General features: G+C 55.4%; 1 protein-coding gene across 1 annotated transcript; it reads left to right on the top strand.

Moving 5' to 3' along the window:
- The first annotated feature begins 557 nt into the window (after positions 1–557).
- CHAF1B (chromatin assembly factor 1 subunit B) lies at positions 558–16,676 on the top strand. The gene is made up of 13 exons (XM_037524962.2): positions 558–711; positions 1,282–1,414; positions 3,308–3,425; positions 3,783–3,886; positions 5,352–5,448; positions 6,738–6,822; positions 8,395–8,488; positions 10,120–10,189; positions 10,282–10,373; positions 12,608–12,767; positions 13,468–13,902; positions 15,117–15,211; positions 15,719–16,676. The coding sequence occupies exons 1-13, from the start codon at positions 586–588 to the stop codon at positions 15,808–15,810; spliced, it is 1,701 nt and encodes a 566-aa protein (XP_037380859.1). The 5' UTR covers positions 558–585; the 3' UTR covers positions 15,811–16,676.
- Positions 16,677–17,126: the final 450 nt, after the last annotated feature.

Raw genomic sequence — 17,126 nt, 5'->3', positions numbered from 1 at the left:
TCCCGGGCGCCGCCGCGGGCGCGTCCCGGATCGCGCGGGGCCGGGGCGGGAGGCGCGCGCCGAGGCCGGGCCGCAGGGCCCGGGGGCGCCCCGGCGCGGGCCGCGCTCGGGCGGGCGGTCTCCGGGCGGGCGGTCTCGGGCCGAGCGCCGCGTCTCCGGCGTCCGGGTGGGGGAGGGGCCCGTCTCGGCCCCGGGCCCCCCGCTGGGAAGTGGGGCTCCCTGCGGCCGACCCTCCGCGGGCAGCCCTTCCCCCGCGGCCGCTTTCTCGGAGCAGACCCCGGGGCGGCCCTCCCCCGGGGGGCGCCCTGGAAAGCGGGGTCGCCCCGCGGCCCGACCTCCTCTCCCGCGGCCCCCCTCGGCGGCCCCCCTCGGCGGCGGCTCCCCGTGCCGCGCCCCGGGCCCCCCCCCCCGGGCGGCCGCTCCCCGGGCGGCGGCCCCGGCCATGAGGCGCCCCCAGACCTTCCCGCGGGCGCGGGGCGCTCGGTGGCCTCCGGGTGGGGCTCGCCTTCCGGGCGCGCGTCTTGGGGGGCCCTCCCCCCCCTCACGCGGGCGCCCCCTCTCCCCCGCAGCGGCTGGGCCGCGAGGATGAAGGTCATCACGTGCGAGATCGCCTGGCACAACAAGGAGCCGGTGTACAGCCTGGACTTCCAGCCCGGCCCGGCCGGGAGGACGCACCGCCTGGCCTCGGCGGGCGTGGACACCGCGGTCCGGGTGAGCGGGCGCCCGGCTGGGCCTCTCCCCGGGTCGTGTCCCTAGATTGTTGCAGCTGGAGGCGACATTTCGGAATGCAAGTCCGGGGCCTCCCTGGTGGCGCAAGGGGTTCGCCTCAGCGCCCTCAGGCTGTCCCCAGCCCCTGCAGCACGAGTTCGATCCCCTCCCCGGCCAGGGAGCTACCCACCCTGCGCGGCAGACCTCGCCGCCGCCCCGCTGCTCCCCTCAGCAGGGGATTTCAGTGGATCCGCCTGTTCGGCTCCCCACTCCGACTCTGGGGACTCCTCTCACACGCACATCCCCAACCCCGGGCCTACACCCCAGTAATTCTACGCAAAAATAAATAAAAACAAATCTTTAAAAAGAAATAGAATGGAAGTTGCTACTGGGGAGCAGTTTGTCCCAGAACGAGGTGGGAGGGCGGCCTGGGGATGTTTCTGATAGAAGAGGCTGCTTCATGGCGCTGTTCACGAGATAATACGCTCTTCTGAAGACGCAGGGCCGTGGCGTTGCCTCCGGGAGGGCGGCCTGAGGTGGGCACGTCTCTGAGTGAATGTTTGGTTTCCGCAGATCTGGAAGGTAGAAAAAGGACCAGATGGAAAAGCCATTGTAGAATTTTTGTCCAACCTCGCTCGCCATACGAAAGCTGTCAACGTCGTGCGTTTTTCTCCAAATGGGGAAATGTTAGCGTCAGGGGGAGACGGTGAGTATTGGTTTAAATTCTTCAGAAACCAGGTCTCTGCATGACCCGTGTTAAACGGTGAGGTTTCCGTTGGGTGTGATTTTTTTATCTTAGACGTCCCGTGGCTTTCTCAGTCCGACACTTGGTTGAGCGACATGAGGCCCTGGGAAGCCGAGGGCTTGCTGGACAGCAAGGTGCAGCTGAGAAAACCTGTTGGAAAATGGCCCCTTTCTCACTGCCCCGCCGGCTGGTTGGGAGACCGCAGAGGAAGGCGCCGGCCCTTCTGCTGTCCGCGGCGGCTGTGCAGGCCGAGTTTGTGTGGCCGGGGGAGTGGTCACCGCCGTTCCCGGCCTCTGTCATTCATTAACTGGCTTAGGAATGAGGGGGCCTTCCACGCAGAAAGTGGGGATGAGAGGCAAGAAAGGGCAGTGGATGTCCCTCCAGGTGACTCAGGAACTCTCATAGGGGTTCTGGCAAAGGGGTCACGAGATTGTTGAACAGGACACAGATGACTCCAGTCCATGTTTGCTGCTAGAAACCAAAGCTGCGTGTGGAATCTTGAGCTCATGGGCAGGAGAGGGTAGGAAAGCGGGTGCCTGCCTGTTCTCTCCCTGCTCTCTCCGCCTCATGCCAGAGCCGTGGCAGGCTCGGCCCCTTGGGCTTCGGGACCCCATCCCGAGGAAGTGTTCAGTTGATGGTTGGTCTTGCTGCGCTGGGAGCTTCCTTCCCTGTGTGCGGTCATTTTGCTGCATACAGGCTGACCCTCTCCCCTCCCCGTTCCTCTGGGAAGTACAGTGAATAAAGACTTAGTGGGACTGGAGGAAAAAAAAAAAAGATTAACTGACTTAAGGGGTGTCATCCAAATGGTCCTATAAATTGTGCTTGTTAGAGTAGATTGATTTATATTTTCTGCTTGTGCATAAATGGCAAAACTATATAGAAAAAGTAAATCTTTTTACCATGCTTTCTTATTAGAACAGTCTAGAAGCCAGTACAAGATAGAACAGAATGCTCAGATTTTGTTTGCAAAAGGAGGAAAAGGGATCAGAGTGTCTGAGTGTGTGTGTGCATGTGTGTGCGCGTGTGTGTGTGTGTGTGTGTGTGTGTGTGTGTAGCGGAACCTCACTGGGGGCGACTGGCAGGCTGTCTTCTGGAGGCCACACAAGAGCACTCGCTTTGCAAAGTCCCTTGGCTTTGGAGGCCGGGAGCCTGCTGTGAGGCGGCGTGTGGGGAGCGTTCATGTCGGGGTCGCTCACCTCCACAGAGCTCCCAGACTGGAGTCTGCAGCCAGGATTGCAGTCACTTAGAGGGGAGCACAGCCACCGTCTGCAGGTGTGCGGGGAGCATGCCCTGCTCTCCACCTCATTCCAGAGGTGCCATCAGGCTGAGGTGTCTGATGTGTCCATGATGTTAACAGCTCACACCGCACCCCTGGCTGTGTGCCCAGCGTTGTGTGGTCACTGCTGGAGGCGGATGACCTGTCGGCCCCCACGGCGGCTCTGTGATGTGGGTGTTGTGTGTCCTCATCTGACAGTGGAGGAGACCGAGGCCCTGAGGTAGCGGCTCGCTGCAGGCTGCACTGCAAGGAACCATCCGCCAACCCTTGCATTGGTGACTCTGGTTGTTTTTTTCCCATCCAGCCGTTTTACAGGCCACACCTTGAGATTTGTTAATGGGGCCGCTTGCTTTGCTGACCCGGGCCCTTCTGTTGGAAGAGACTGTGTAGCTTTACTCTGGTGTGTTGCTGATTAGTTTTAGTGCAGAAGGGAAACCTCACTTTCCGGCCCAGAGTCTTAGAGGAAAGCACGGTGGCGTCGTGTCTGCGCAGCATCCACACCGTCCGGTATCGAGGAGGAGTTGGGGTGCAGGGTCTGCAGGGGAGCCTGGCTTATCTGTAACTGCTCTGCCCCACAGACGCTGTCATCCTGCTGTGGAAGGTGAATGATAACAAGGAGCCGGAACAGATTGCTTTTCAGGACGAGGACGAGGCCCAGCTGAACAAGGAGAACTGGACTGTGGTGAAAACCCTGAGGTAATGGGGGGGACCGTGGCAGTGATGGCCTCATCCTGCGCGTGCACCAGGCCCAAAGGCGTTTGACTTTTACATCTAACTTCAGCCTCTTGCTGTGCAAGACAGAAGCGGGTTCAGCTTCAAACGATAGAAGCAAGATGATGATGGGGGTGCTGGTTTCTGTTCATGATCTTCCCCGTGTACAGCGGGCTCGCCTGCACGTCAGGGGGAGGCCCCCGGAGGGCAGATGATGGCTAACGCCTGCCAGGCCCGGTGTGCACACCTGAGCTCCCACCCTCGTGTGTCCCTCCGTGGGCCTTTCCATTTTCCTCCTCAAAACAAGAGTTGCTTTTTCCCTCTTTATTTTTTGGATTCTAGGGGTCACTTAGAAGATGTCTATGACATCTGCTGGGCGACTGACGGCAACGTGATGGCCTCGGCCTCGGTGGATAACACGGCCATCATCTGGGACGTGAGCAAAGGTAGCGGGTGTATCCCTGTAATCACGGGTGGTGGGGGGAGGAGGAAGGAGAATGTTCTAGGCGTCCACGAAGTCTACCATCAGAAGCAGCAAGAAGAGTTTCTCTAGTGAGCTGAGGTGGGCGGCCGGCTCCGCAGGCCAGGGTCCGGCCCCTGCCTGGGTCCAGTGCGGCTTCAGGGCCACAGTCAGAGTGAATGAGGCTTAGCAGTCATGTCATGCTCAAACAGTCGGATCCCTCGGGCATGGGGGTGCAGACTTGAGGGGTCTCTGTCCCCCTTACCCTTTCACTGGCTGAGGTCAAATCCCCTTTCCTCAGGAGCTTCTCCAAACCTTCCCTTAAACCCCCTTCTTAATCCCTGGCTACCTTGACCTCAGCAGACTCCCTGCAGAGTTTCAAGGAGGCCCAGGGGCAGCACACTTAGCTCAAAATGTGGGTGTTGAATTCAACCTGTGCAGGTGACCGATAACTTCAGGGTGATGGGAGTGAAAGCCCCCAGGGGTGTTGAGGAGGGAGGAAGGTGTGAGTGAGTGAGTGAGTGAGTGAGCGAAGCCATCTCTGCAGAGAGGAGGGTTTTGTCTTTTTAAGAATGGCCAGAGTTCATCTCCCCCTCGTCTTTTTATCCAGGTGACCTCTGTGTGCCCCTGGCTTTATCTACTATTTTCCCCAAAGTCCCTTTTTCCTTCCTGTTGGCATTGCTCACGCCCTTCTTGCTCACCTGGTGTCTCACCTCCTTTTGTAATCTCCAAGCTCCTCTACAGAATTCGGTATCTCTAGTACGCATATCACATTCCAGCTCATGTCCCTCTGCTCACACCTTGTGGGCCAGTCCTTTTGCTTCTGCACGAGGGCTCTGTCACACCACCTTTCCTCCTTGTCACCCTTGACCTTCCACTTTGCCCCCGGTGGGTCTCAGCCACTTAGGTTGACCCACACCCCAGGCAGGCTTTTATTTTTTTTTTAAGATTTATTTATGCGTACAAGAGCTGGGGTTCAGGCCAGGGTGTGGGGAGTGAGGATTCACCAGAGACAGAGTAGGGAGCAAACAGGCAGATGTACTGAAATACACTGCTGAGGGGAGCAGTGGGGAGACAGGAGAGGTCTGCTGTGCCATGTGGGCCAGCTGCAGAAGCTCCGTAGTGCTGAGACTTAACCCCTGCGCCATCAGGGAGGCCCTCCCAGGCAGGCTTTTGAATGCCTTTCTCTCCCTGCCCATGGATGCTGTCCCCTGCCCGGCAGGAGCTGCCCTCCTGCTCTGCACCCTGTCCTTCGGGGCCTGCCTGCGATGGCCACCCTCTCCAGTAGCTGTGAGCCCCTGGGAGCGGGCCGTGGTATCACCCCCATTGGCCCCTGAGCCTGACACCAGTCACTGCCTGCTGGGTGAAGGGTGGGGCGGGCGGAGTCATACTGGAATTGAAGTTTCCTCTGTGCTGAGCTGGTTTTGGTTATGCCATTTGTGTTTCGGCAGGACAAAAGATCTCCATTTTTAACGAGCATAAAAGTTACGTGCAAGGAGTGACCTGGGATCCTCTGGGACAGTATGTCGCTACCCTGAGCTGCGACAGGTACGTCAGTATTGGGCAAGTTGTTTTCCTCTCTGTATATTGAAATTTTCCGCAGAGGTATTTTCATCATAAGTGAAGCACTATAAACCACAGTCTAGCTTTGATTTTGTTGTTATTCTTGTTTTCATCTGCAGCTTTCTGATTCCCTGCTGCTCTTTAGGCCACAGTAAGAAGTTGGTCCGTTGGGGCGAGCGCCTCACAGGGAGTTTGCACCTAGTACCTCTTGTTGCAGGGGCGGGTTAATGCCACACAAGTTTTGAATTATATTTGATTCATGGGGACTTTTGGGGAAAAAGTCTTTTACAGATGTGACTTCAGGGGTATGTCATGGTGAGATTGGGCTACTTCATGTTTTTGATCACGGTTTTATTATGCAGTGATATTAATGGCTTCATTTAAGTGGATATAAAAATGAGATGTTTTGTCCTTGAAAGTGGGTCTGTTGTGTTTATGGAGAAGATTGCACTTCATTGTTTACTTTTTTTTAAAGATTTTTTTATTTATGCCTGGGGTGCAGGCCAGAGGTGCATGGGGGGTGAGAGGATTCACCAGAGACAGAGTGGGGAGCAGAACAGGCAGACTGACTGGAATACGCTGCTGAGGGGAGCAGCAGGCGAGTCAGGAGAGGTCTGCTGCACCCTGTGGGTCAGCTCCCAGGGCAGGAATCAAACACATGCTGCAGTAGCTGTGGATAGCTTCGTCGTGCTGAGACTTAACCCCTTGTGCCACCAGGGAGGCCCCCTTAATTGGGTTCTTGAAACAAGGAATTTTTAAAAATCAGAGGTGTCAGGCACCCCACTCCTTAGTCAGCAGAGGCCTCACTAATATTTAGCTACTTGTAGTTACAGCAAATCTAGTTTCTGCTGGCCCTGGAATGAAGGCAAAATGGAAGCTCACGGTTATTTGTCAGAGTCTCCTGTTCCAAAAGTTACTTATCTTCTGACACATGTATTTTATTCAGGTAATCAGGAGCAAGAGAATTGGATTAGCTAGTGGGAATCATGTGAATTACTAACCACCAAATTTTCCTTATTCATGCCAATCCCTGAGGGCAAGACCATCCGGCCCATCTCACGTGACGAGATGAATCATTCAATAAAAATGCTGTGACATGCCCCTCCTTCTTCAGAAACACGCTTGAGGTCACTCTTGGTGCTGTTGTAATTTTCAGTTGAGCAAATGGGATGGCGGCCGAGTCGGCCTTCAGTGTGGTACGAGGTTGATTGTCTGCATGTGGAACGTGATTCATTTGCTGGGAGAGACAAATGCGACATTTCTTCTTTGTTTAGGATCCTGAGGGTGTACAGCACACAGAAGAAACGCGTGGCTTTTAATGTTTCAAAGATGCTGTCTGGAATAGGGGCTGAAGGAGAGGTACATCGCGTCCCCACTCTGCTAGCACCCCGCAGCCGGGACTGGGGTGCCGAGCTCCCCCGCACCCAGCAGCCGACAGGGCTCAAGGGCCCGGCGCCTGCGCTGCGGCTGGGCTTCCTCCTGGGCAGCCGAGGCTCAGTCAGTGTGCGGGCGGGCTGTGCGGTGGGAATGTCGGGGAGGTCCCCTTAATTGGGTTCTTGAAACAAGGAATTTTTAAAAATCAGAGGTGTCAGGCACCCCACTCCTTAGTCAGGATAGGCCTCACGAATATTCAGCTACTTGTAGTTACAGCATATCTAATGTCCGCTGGCCCTGGAATGAAGGCAAAGTAGAAGTTTTGGGAGAGCTGATGGTGAGGATCGTGGCTTCTTACCCTGTGGTACCGTGGAGTCACCGTCTGGGCCTGACCCCCAGAGATGAGTCCATTTGGCTTGAGGTGGGCAGGGCCTCCTGGGATTCTGAGGCACCGCGACAAGGAGGTTCAAGAACTGCTGGCCTCAGAAGGGCCCAGCGCCAGCCCGGCACCGAGGCAGGCGACCCCACGGCAGGCAGGACACGGGCGGGCAGCGGACACTCAGCCAGAGACAGCCCTTCAGGCCAGGAGGGGATGGGAATGCTGACCCCGAGTGGGCTGGCGGGTGGGCCCGGCCCGTCCTGGAGGCGGGTGTCTCCGGTCAGGCGCTGGGCTGAGAGGGAGCACGCTGGTCACTGGGACGGAGGATGTGCAGCCGCAGCCTTGGGCTGCCCGGGAGCTGGGCCCGTGGAATGAGGGGAGCAGTGTCGGGTTGCCAGGAATAAACACTTAGTGTTCGGAAAGTGCCAGTGAATGTGGCAAAAACTCCTCTACCCAGTGTCCAAGAAACGTGGTTTGGAGAGTTAGTGTGTTTGCCGGTTTGGTGATTGCCGCCTCCTCAGCGGCCGTTTGGTCGGAAGCGCCGGATGCCTGTGCACATACAGGCCGAGGGCGCCCTGCCTGCCCCTGTCTCCTGTCACGGCCCCGACAGACCGCCATCCTGCGTGGTGTATGTTTTCATGGGGTTGTTTTTTCTCATAGTTGAGGTTCCACACAAACAGACCACACACAGACACAGCTTTTTCTTTTTTTATTAAAGATTTATTTATTTATGCATACAAAAACTGGGGTACAGGCCAGAGGCGCAGGGGTGAGAGGATCCACCAGAGACAGAGTGGGGAGCAGAACAGGCGGCTCTACTGAAATCCACTGCTGAGGGGAGCAGCGGGGAGCCAGGAGAGGTCTGCTGCGCCCTGTGGGGAGCTCCCTGGCCAGGGATTGAACTCGCCTTGCAGTGGCTGTGGACAGCCTCACAGTGCGGCGTCTTCACCCCTTGTACCACCGGGGAGACCCCACACAGCTTTCTCTTTAACAAAAACGGCTGATCCGGTCACGAGCCGTGACTCCTGCAGGCTTGACGATGGTTTGATTTGTAATGCATTTCAGTTTCACGTATTACAATGTGAGGATAAAAGGCGCGAGGGGAAAGCCCCAGGCGTGGGGAAGCCTTGATGGGAATGTACAGTCTTGGGACATTGGCTGCACTTCGTGTGTCACAGGCAAGAAGCTACCGGATGTTTCATGACGACAGCATGAAGTCTTTCTTCCGCAGACTGAGCTTTACTCCCGACGGGTCCTTGCTCCTCACGCCAGGTGTGTTTCCAGGCTGTCCACCTGAGGCCCTGCTGGTGGCAGCGGTGGCATCTGTGCCCCAACTTTGTGAGGCTTTTCAGCTCAGTGCATCCCATTCAGAGCTGTGGTCCCCAACACACGGGCGTCTCCAGGGGGGCTTCCAAGCAGTGCTGATGCCTGTGTCTCCTCGTCCCTGTGATTTAATTAGGTTGGGACGTGCAGCCAGGTTTCAGAATTTTAATAAGATGATTAGCATACAATTTGCATATGCAGACAAGCTTGGGAGCAGTTAGACTAAGAGTGATAGACAAGTCCTGCAGAGATTTCACTTCTAAAAACTTGAATGAATGCCTTTCCCAAGTTATCATTCTTCGGCGAGTGCTGGGTGCCTTTATCCTCCCCACTCGGACAGGATCTAGATGCAGGGACAGGTCAGGCAGGAGCAGCCCGTGGGAGGGCAGGGTGCCGTCTGGAGAGCCAGCAAAATCAGCAAGGGCAGGCGCAGGAGGAGATGGAGCCCCTCAAGATCAGCCCTGGCCGGGATGGCGCAAGGCCGGGGTGTTCTCAGAGGAGACTGCTGCTCTCCACCCTGCGCCCTCCGCGGATGGGCCAAGGTCAGGTGCACGCAGGTCAGGTTTGCTGCCAGGAGTTCCCCAGGCTGGGCAGGGGAGGCTCCAAGGGGGCATGAGCCAGACACATGTGTCTGTGTGGGCTCAGCCTTAGAGGAACTACATGGAGAACACGTGAGGAGTGAGCAGGAATAAGTGACAGACATATTAAAAGTTACTAAATTCAAGCAAATCCTTTACTAAATGGCAGTTCAAAAATACTTCAGATAAAATCACAGGTGGGTGTCTGCTATTACCATTGTTCTTTGTGGTATCAATAAATGTGGAAACGAGAAAAAATTTACTAAGGTTGCAAAAGAAGCAAAACTTTGCCACAGGGTTGAATTTCTAGGAAATCCAAGAGCTGTAAATAAATGCAATTAGAATAAAAAAAATTGCTAGGTGACTGGATATTGTGAAATACAGAAAAGTCTAGTGTGTTTTTTTATACTGGAGTAAGTAAAGAGGAATATTCCATCCGTAAGAGTATAAAACTCCTGAGACCTGAGATGACATGGGGAAATTTAGTCAAGGGTGAAGGCTTTATGAAGAAGGCCAGGGATCTTACTGAAGGGTATTAAACAAGTTTGGAACACATGCAAAGATATTTCATGTGCTAAGAATTCAGCTGCCACCATGATTTCCGTGAGGGTCCTGGGCGCCTGCTGGCTCCATCAGCAGATGGGAAGAGGCCGCGTCCCAGGCTCTGGCAGGCGGCTGAGATCGGGGTCTGGGAACGGAGAGCGAGGGCCTCTCAGCGAGCTCACCAGCAGGTGTTGGCGGTGTTCGCAGCAAAGGGTTCTCGGCAGTGAGGCCCCCTCCTTGTGTCTTCCTGACTTGGTGGGGAATGGCTGTCGCAGGTGTGGGAGGGCGCGCAGACGGGACACGGTGTGCGTGGTTGTCCTCAGCCACCAAAACATTGTCCGGGGAACACCTGCAGGGGAAATATGCCACAGAGCAGAATCGGATGCTCTCGTTTTTACCGGTGAACAGTTGATAAAACACTGCCTTTCCTTCCTCTCCCCATGTTCCCTGCTTCTCCAGCGGGATGTGTGGAATCTGGTGAAAATGTCACGAATACAACTTATGTTTTCTCCAGGAAGAATCTTAAAAGGTATGCGATTGAGGAAATACTTGGAATGTTTACTCTCCTTCCCCTTTGTTGAGTAACGTTGCCTTTTCCTGAAACGCTGATTCATCTTTCAGGCCGATTGCCCATCTTCCGTGTCCTGGGAAGGCGACGCTGGCCGTCCGCTGCTGTCCCGTCTACTTTGAGTTGAGGCCAGTGGTGGACTCAGGTGACTGGTGTTAGGGGACTAGGTGTCAGCTTTGTGCATCGTCTGGGGTAGGCTCTCTGTCATATACAGGCTGGTTTTGTTTTCTACTGAAGCAGGTGGGATATTCATCATCCACTTTCTTTGTTGTAAAATTAAGTCTGAATTGGATTTTTCTAAAGTATTTTTTTATTGAAGAAGCATTGCATTGTACCATCTAAGTTTCAGGTGTGTCATTATAAATCAGTGTGTTTATATGCACACATTATAAATCAGTGTGTGTTTATATGTGTTAAAAAGATTTTTGGGCCTCCCTGGTGGCGCAGCGGTTGAGCGCTGGGTTGCGAAGTTGCCCGCAGCCTCTGCAGTGCCGGTTCGATCCCCGGCTGCTCCCCGGCCGCCGGAGGAGGGTCCCACATGGCGCGCAGACCTCCCCTGCCGCCCGCTGCTCCCCTCAGCAGTGTACTTTGGTCCCTCTGCCTGCTCTGCTCCCTGCTCTGGCTCTGGTGAATTCTCTCACCCTCCCACGATTCTGACTGTACCCAGTGCTTGTATGTGTAAATCAATCAATCAATAAATCTTTAAAAAAAAAAAAAAAAAAAAAAAAAAGATTTTTATTCTCTGACCCCACACACAGCTTTTTTTTAATGTGTATTTTTTTCATAAACTTTTTTTTTTTTAACTTTTGTCCACCTTTACCCATTTTTCCCACCCTCCTCCATCCCTGCTTCTGGCAATCACCAGTCTGTATCCGTGAACTTGGTTTTACAGCTTTCATGTGTAAGATTATACAGTTCCCTGTCTGACCTACTTCACTCAGCATAATGCTCTCTGTCCTTTTCTCTGTATATTCTTGGCTCCTTTGTGGTGAATTAATTGACGTATATGTCTGGGTTTACTTCTGGGCTCTTTATTTTGTTCCTTTGATCTTTGTATCTTTTTTTTTTTTTTTTGTATCTGTTTTTATGTCACTGCCATACTGTTTTAATTGCTATTGCTTTGTAATATTGTTTGAAAATCAGGTAATGTGATTCCTCTTCCACTCTCTAATCAATGCCCAGTAAAATCAGTGCCTGGTATGAGCTTCAGGCATAGCTCTTTCTTCCCATAGTTCTGCCCAGCCTCACAGGCACGCACTCCAGTGCTCAAGGGAGGCCCCAGAGGCCTACGTTGGCAGCACCTACCTCTGGTCCTCCACCCTGTAGCTGCCTTGCCCTTCCCAAACACCTGGCTCCATCCTCTTATCTTAGGGTGCCTGCTTGGCTCTGCTTGCATGTCTTCTGCCTTTGCTTGGCCTGGAAACTCAGGCAGCTCACTGAGGCAATTATAGGACTCGCACATTTGTTTCCCATTTCTCAGAGACTACTGCCTGCTGGTCACTGTCTTAAAAAAACATTGTTCGCTATCACTTGCCTGGTATTTTAGTTGTTTCAGGTGGGGAGGGTATATCCAGTTGCTGTTTACTCTGTGGCTGGAAATGGAAATAGTTGTTTTTTTTTTTTTTTTTAAAGATTTATTTATTTATACAAGAGCTGGGGTACAGGCCAGAGGTGCAGGAGGTGAGAGGATTCACCAGAGACAGCGTGGGGAACAGAACAGGGAGATTGACCGAAGTACACTCCTGAGGGGAGCAGCGGGCAAGTCAGGAGAGGTCTGCCGCGCCATGTGGGTAGTTCCCTGGCTGGCCGGGGATCGAATTCGTGCAACAGAGGCTGCGGATTGCTTCATAGTGCAGTGCTTAACCCCTTGCACCACCAGGGAGGCCCTTGGAAATAGTTTTTTAACTTGAAATCCCTTATGTGAAAGAATGCAATTAACTCAGAAGAGCAGGAAAGCATCAATGGATAACATGCTTCTTAGTGACTTAGTTTTCCTCCTCAGAACCCACCTCTCAGGTTGCCTTGCCTCATTCACACAGCTTCTCTTTCCTTGAAGCATGGCCCATGCTGGGTCTCTTCATCATGTATATGAAATAACATGAAAAGCGGAATTATTTGTAACGCACTTAAAAGTCGTCTTTAGTAAGAGTCTGTGTCCCCTAGGAGAGGGCTCTTTTTTTTTTTGTGGAACCCTCGCCGGCTCTTTTTTTTGGGGGGGGGGAACGGAACCGGCGCTGCAGAGCCTCGCAGCCCAGCGCTCAACCGCTGCGCCACCAGGGGAGGCTAGGAGAGGGCTCTTGGGGGAGTTTGTTACTTGTTTCTTTGGGAACCTTGCCTTGCTCGGCTGACCTGCCCTCCTTGGTCCCACTCCCCCTGCAGACAGGCCTCAGGAGCCGGGGGTGGAGCTGGCGGACCTGCCCTACCGCATGGTGTTCGCCGTGGCTTCGGAGGACTCGGTGCTCCTGTATGACACGCAGCAGCCCTTCCCCTTCGGCTACGTGTCTAACATCCACTACCACACCCTGAGCGACCTTTCTTGGTGAGCAGCGTGGAGGGGGGCGGCGGACAGGGCTTGCCCCACCCAGGGCTTGTCAGATGGCTGCTGGTCACTGAAGGTGGCTTATGGGCCCCAACTTACCATATTTTTTAAGGAGCCAGCGTTACAAGAAACGCTTTTTCTGGTCTCCCCAGGTGTGTCCTGCTGTGGCAGCAGCGGTGCTGGCGCCACTCAGGTTGGCCTGTGGGGTTCATCTCAGTCCTAGGAACTGAGGGGAGCCCCTGCAAGGACCTGCCAGGCTGTTGGGGGACACCTACTCGTGAGCCCTGCCGCCCAGGCTGGTAGAGGGCCGGGGCGGGCCATCCCGGGCTGTCACTGCGGCCGCCTGTCGCCCCGGTGCTCGGCGCCTCGGCCCCCGGGCCCAGCCTCCGCATGGCTCAGGTTCAGCTCCGGCCTGGCCATGTTTCTGGGCGCTTCATGACATCTTTCTCTGTCACTTAACTTTGGAAAGGAAGGTCACCTCACTTTTATTTAGGTGCGGTTCGACAGCCGTGCGGCTGTGTCGCAGTGACTTGAGGCTGGGCCGGGCACGGAGGGGCGCACGGAGCACACAGCCCTTTGAACGTTGTTTCCCCCAACTCGTGCCTTCAAGCAAAGCTGATTTTGCTTGAATTCCCTCCTCGCACTGGGAGCAAGAGCACCGAGTGCCGACCGTTCTGACTTTCCCCATTTTGGGAACCAGGTCCAGCGACGGGGCCTTCCTGGCCATCTCCTCCACCGACGGCTACTGTTCCTTCGTGACCTTTGCGAAGGACGAGCTCGGAGTGCCTCTGAGAGAAAAGCCAGTCCTGAGCCTGGGAACTCTTGACATCGCCAAGAAAACCAAGAGTCAGACGCACCCGGGGTCCTCGCCGGGACCCAGGTCGGTGGAGGGGACCCCAGCCGGCAAAATGCCGGACCCCAGCAGTCCCAGTACCACCCCGCCTCAGGCCAAACAGTCTCCAGTCCCCCCAGTGCCCAAGGACACCCCCGCGGCCACCCCTGCTGCCAGGAGCTCCTTGCCGGGGCCTTTGGAGGAGAAGAAGACCCTGCAGCCCAGCAGCCAAAACGCGAAGGCCCCCCCGGCCCGGAGGGTCACGCTGAACACGCTGCAGGCCTGGAGCAAGACCACGCCCCGGTAAGGACCTGCCAGGGCGTCGGGAATTGCTGTTGAATTGAGAACAGTACCTGGTGGGTCCCAACCCCCATGTGGAGGTGCCTCCTCCAGGCGCCTCCTCACACTCTGTGCAGGCAGCTTCCTTGGCTGTGGGTTCCGTGCACCCTGGCCCCTGGGTGCCTCCTGGCCCACCCTGAGGCCCGGCGCCCCACGCATGCCCTGCCCTGTGTGATCGCACCCTCTCCCTCCTCTGGGGTCCAGGACGTGACGCCCGGCTCCCCGGAAGACCCTCATTCGCTCCCCCTCTCTGTCGCCCACCCATGTTCACAGAAGGTGCTTTGTTTAGGCTTCTGTTCCCGTCAGCGTACAGCCCTGAAGGCCAAGGGGTGCCTAGTCCTGACCCCCGGCAGTGACAGGCCCTTCCACAGCAGCGAGTCAGGGAGCCGGGTCCTAAGGGTACAGTGCCGGCTGCCACCGTGCCGCTCCCAGGCCACAAGGACCCTTCCTCACAGCTGTGAGGGGTCACCCCCTCCGCGTGCTGCCTCCTGCCCTCTGAGAGACCACCTGGAGGCCTGGGCGCGGGCCAGGGCAGCTGGGTGACATGAACAGGGGCACTGGCGCCCCGCCCGCCCCCCGTGTCCCCACCATCATGGGGCCCGCCAGCCGGTCACCTGCGCGGGGTGTGGCGGGGCTCGGCGCCCTTCAGTCTCTGCCTTCCTGCTGGGGCCTCGCCTTGTGGGCTCTCGTTTGTTTTGCTTTTAGGTAGGAGAAAAGAGGGGGGCGATGTCCTTGGGCAGATTTTTGATATGATCCGTTTTCTTGCCTGTTGATTCTTCTGAGTACTGACCAAGCTCCTTGAGTGATATTGTTTTTGGTTTAGATAATAAATTTAAATCTGAATTTGAAGATGAAGACTGGGCTGTAAGGAAGGGTGTGTTGGAGGAAAACCAGTCAGGCAGCCTTGACCCGCGGTGTCCAGCAGGGGGCTCCGGCCCTCGAGGCTGCCACGCAGCTGCGGCCGCGTCTCCCTGACTGTTCAGCCTGACCTGGGCTGGGAGGGGTGGGCACCGCGTGCGTGATGCCACTCAGCCACCCGTTAAGTGGTCACGTCAGCGTTGCAGATAATGCTTGATCTGATCAGCTGAAAATTTCAAGTGTTTCTTTCAGCAAGTTTGGCATCTGACACGTCCCGATGCTGATGAACCCCATCCCCTTTACTTCTTTTTCTCATCAAGGAGAATAAACTTAGTGCCCTTAAAGACAGACACGTCCCCGAATTCTGTACCGGCCAGCGTCACCCCCGCCCCTGCCACAGAGGACGTGCAGTCAGGTAAGTGGCTGTTTCTGGCTTCCTGTAGTCCGAGGTAGAGCATCTCCCCTCTTGTCCTGAGAAAGCTGGGGTCATGCATCTCACTGGACCCATCATTTAAATTCGTTGCTTATTTCTTTTCATCAGGGAGACCCCTTTGTGCAGCCCCTCCCTGTGGGGCAGCTGGAGGGCCGGGAGGCAGGGTCAGGAGGTGCTGTGGACCAGGCTCTCCCCCCCAGCACTCACTGGTGGCCTCGCGGGCGGGGAGATCCTTTGTTGTGGAGGCCCCCCTGTGGTTGTGGGGTGTTGAATAACCTGGATGCCGGTGCTCCGTCCACTCTGGGACACCCTATTACTGGGCATTACCCCCTGCCCCTTGGGAGGCAGAATCGCCCCTGGTTGAGAATATGGGTACAGATCCTTCTTGTACATCAGCGCTGGATAGGAGGCCTGCCAGGCCCATCGCTCCCTGTCTGGGCACCAGTTTATCCTGTAAGCATCACTCTGAAGTCCCCCTCACTGCTTCAGACCCGCAGGGCGCGCCTCCAGAGCTCAAGCGGCCCAGGCTCGGTGAGCCTGTCATCGGCAGCGTCGTCGGCAGCTCAGGTGTGGATGCCTGACAAGGCGCCGGATGCGTCCCCTGACCCCAGCCTGAGACCAGCGGCTTCAGATGGGGCCTCAAGGACACCCAGGATACACATGGACTGGCTTTTTTCCAGAAAGGTGTTTGCTCTTGTGTTCACCATGCTTTGTCACCTTGGAGACGTGAACATTTTAACAGACCAAACCTTGCCATGCGTTCCTGACACTGGAGCAGTTCAGTGTTATCTGGTGTGGAAATCAGTAAGTCCTCCCTTGAAGCACTGATCAGGAAGGACAGATGCCTCAAGGGTGGACTCTTCCTAAAGCTGGAAGTTGAAAGAAGAGAAAGTAACTTGAGAAGGTTTATTCTGTTGAGCTTTAGAATGTTTCACTATTCGCTTTAGCTTCTAAATAGTTAATTTCAGAAGTTTATGTTCATTTCCTGATTTTAATAATGCTCATTCTAGAAGGTCCATGAGCTGGAGTACAGGCCAAGAAACAGGTTGAGGTGGGAATCCCCCATTATCTCACCACCAGAAGGGACCCTCATTAGTATTCTGGCATATTTCCTTCTTAACATTAGATTGTTCTGTTTCTTTCTTTCTTTTTTTTTTTTTTTAAGAGAGAGTTGAGATTTTGTTTTAGGTACAATTTGGTATCCAAATACTCTGAGTTTTTAGACTGATTTTTCAAAGGAAAAATAATCACTTTACTCAGCAGTTTGTCTGCCTCTGCTTCCTCCCGTCCCGGGTGAGGACTTGCTTTGTGTTGGGAGGAACCGAGGGGCCTGGGCTGAGCTGTGGCTGCAGGTGAGGAGTCACACGTGTGGCCTCGGCTCAGAAGCCCTCGGGAAGCAGAGGCCTGACCAGAGAGCCCTCGGGAGGCAGAAGAGCCTGACCAGAGAGCCCTCGGGAGGCAGAAGCCCTCGGGAGGCAGAGGCCGGAGCCGGCGTCCTGGTGGGCACAACTGGCCGGGCTGCCTCACGCTGGGAAGGGGGTCCATCACAGAGGAATTACGTAAAGCTGGCACCTGTCGCTTTGGCTCCACCCAGGCTGTCTGCCCACTCTGAAAGGGACTGAAGGGGCATTCAGGACCCACCGTCGAGGCTGCCAGGCCCTCACTCCAACTCAGGCCCATGTAATGGAGCGGTGGGAAGGAAGCCCCGGTTTGTGGCTCACTGCCCAGGCCCCTCCGCCAGGAAAGGAGGCCCCCTGGACGGGAGAGCGGCAGGCGAGGGACAGTTCATGGAGCGTGCATGGAGCAGGTCTTGGTGGGTCTCGTCAAGGTGAAGGTATTTCAGAATGTCACACAGGATCTGGGTCTCACCCCGGGGCCCCCAGAGAGCTCACGAAGG

The sequence above is a fragment of the Talpa occidentalis genome, unplaced genomic scaffold, assembly GCF_014898055.3.
Source record: "Talpa occidentalis isolate TD23 unplaced genomic scaffold, MPIMG_talOcc4v2.1 talOcc4.4, whole genome shotgun sequence".
In the NCBI taxonomy this organism is placed as follows: domain Eukaryota; kingdom Metazoa; phylum Chordata; class Mammalia; order Eulipotyphla; family Talpidae; genus Talpa; species Talpa occidentalis.
This window is presented reverse-complemented; position numbering and strand designations above follow the sequence as displayed.

What these genes read in the sequence shown, in the direction of transcription:
- CHAF1B (XM_037524962.2), top strand. Translation starts at nt 586, where the DNA reads ATGAAGGTCATCACGTGCGAGATCGCCTGGCACAACAAGGAGCCGGTG. An exon ending in CATCTGGGACGTGAGCAAAG is followed by an intron (nt 3,887 to 5,351) that starts GTAGCGGGTGTA and finishes GTGTTTCGGCAG; the next exon opens with GACAAAAGATCTCCATTTTT. An exon ending in TCCAGGAAGAATCTTAAAAG is followed by an intron (nt 10,190 to 10,281) that starts GTATGCGATTGA and finishes TTCATCTTTCAG; the next exon opens with GCCGATTGCCCATCTTCCGT.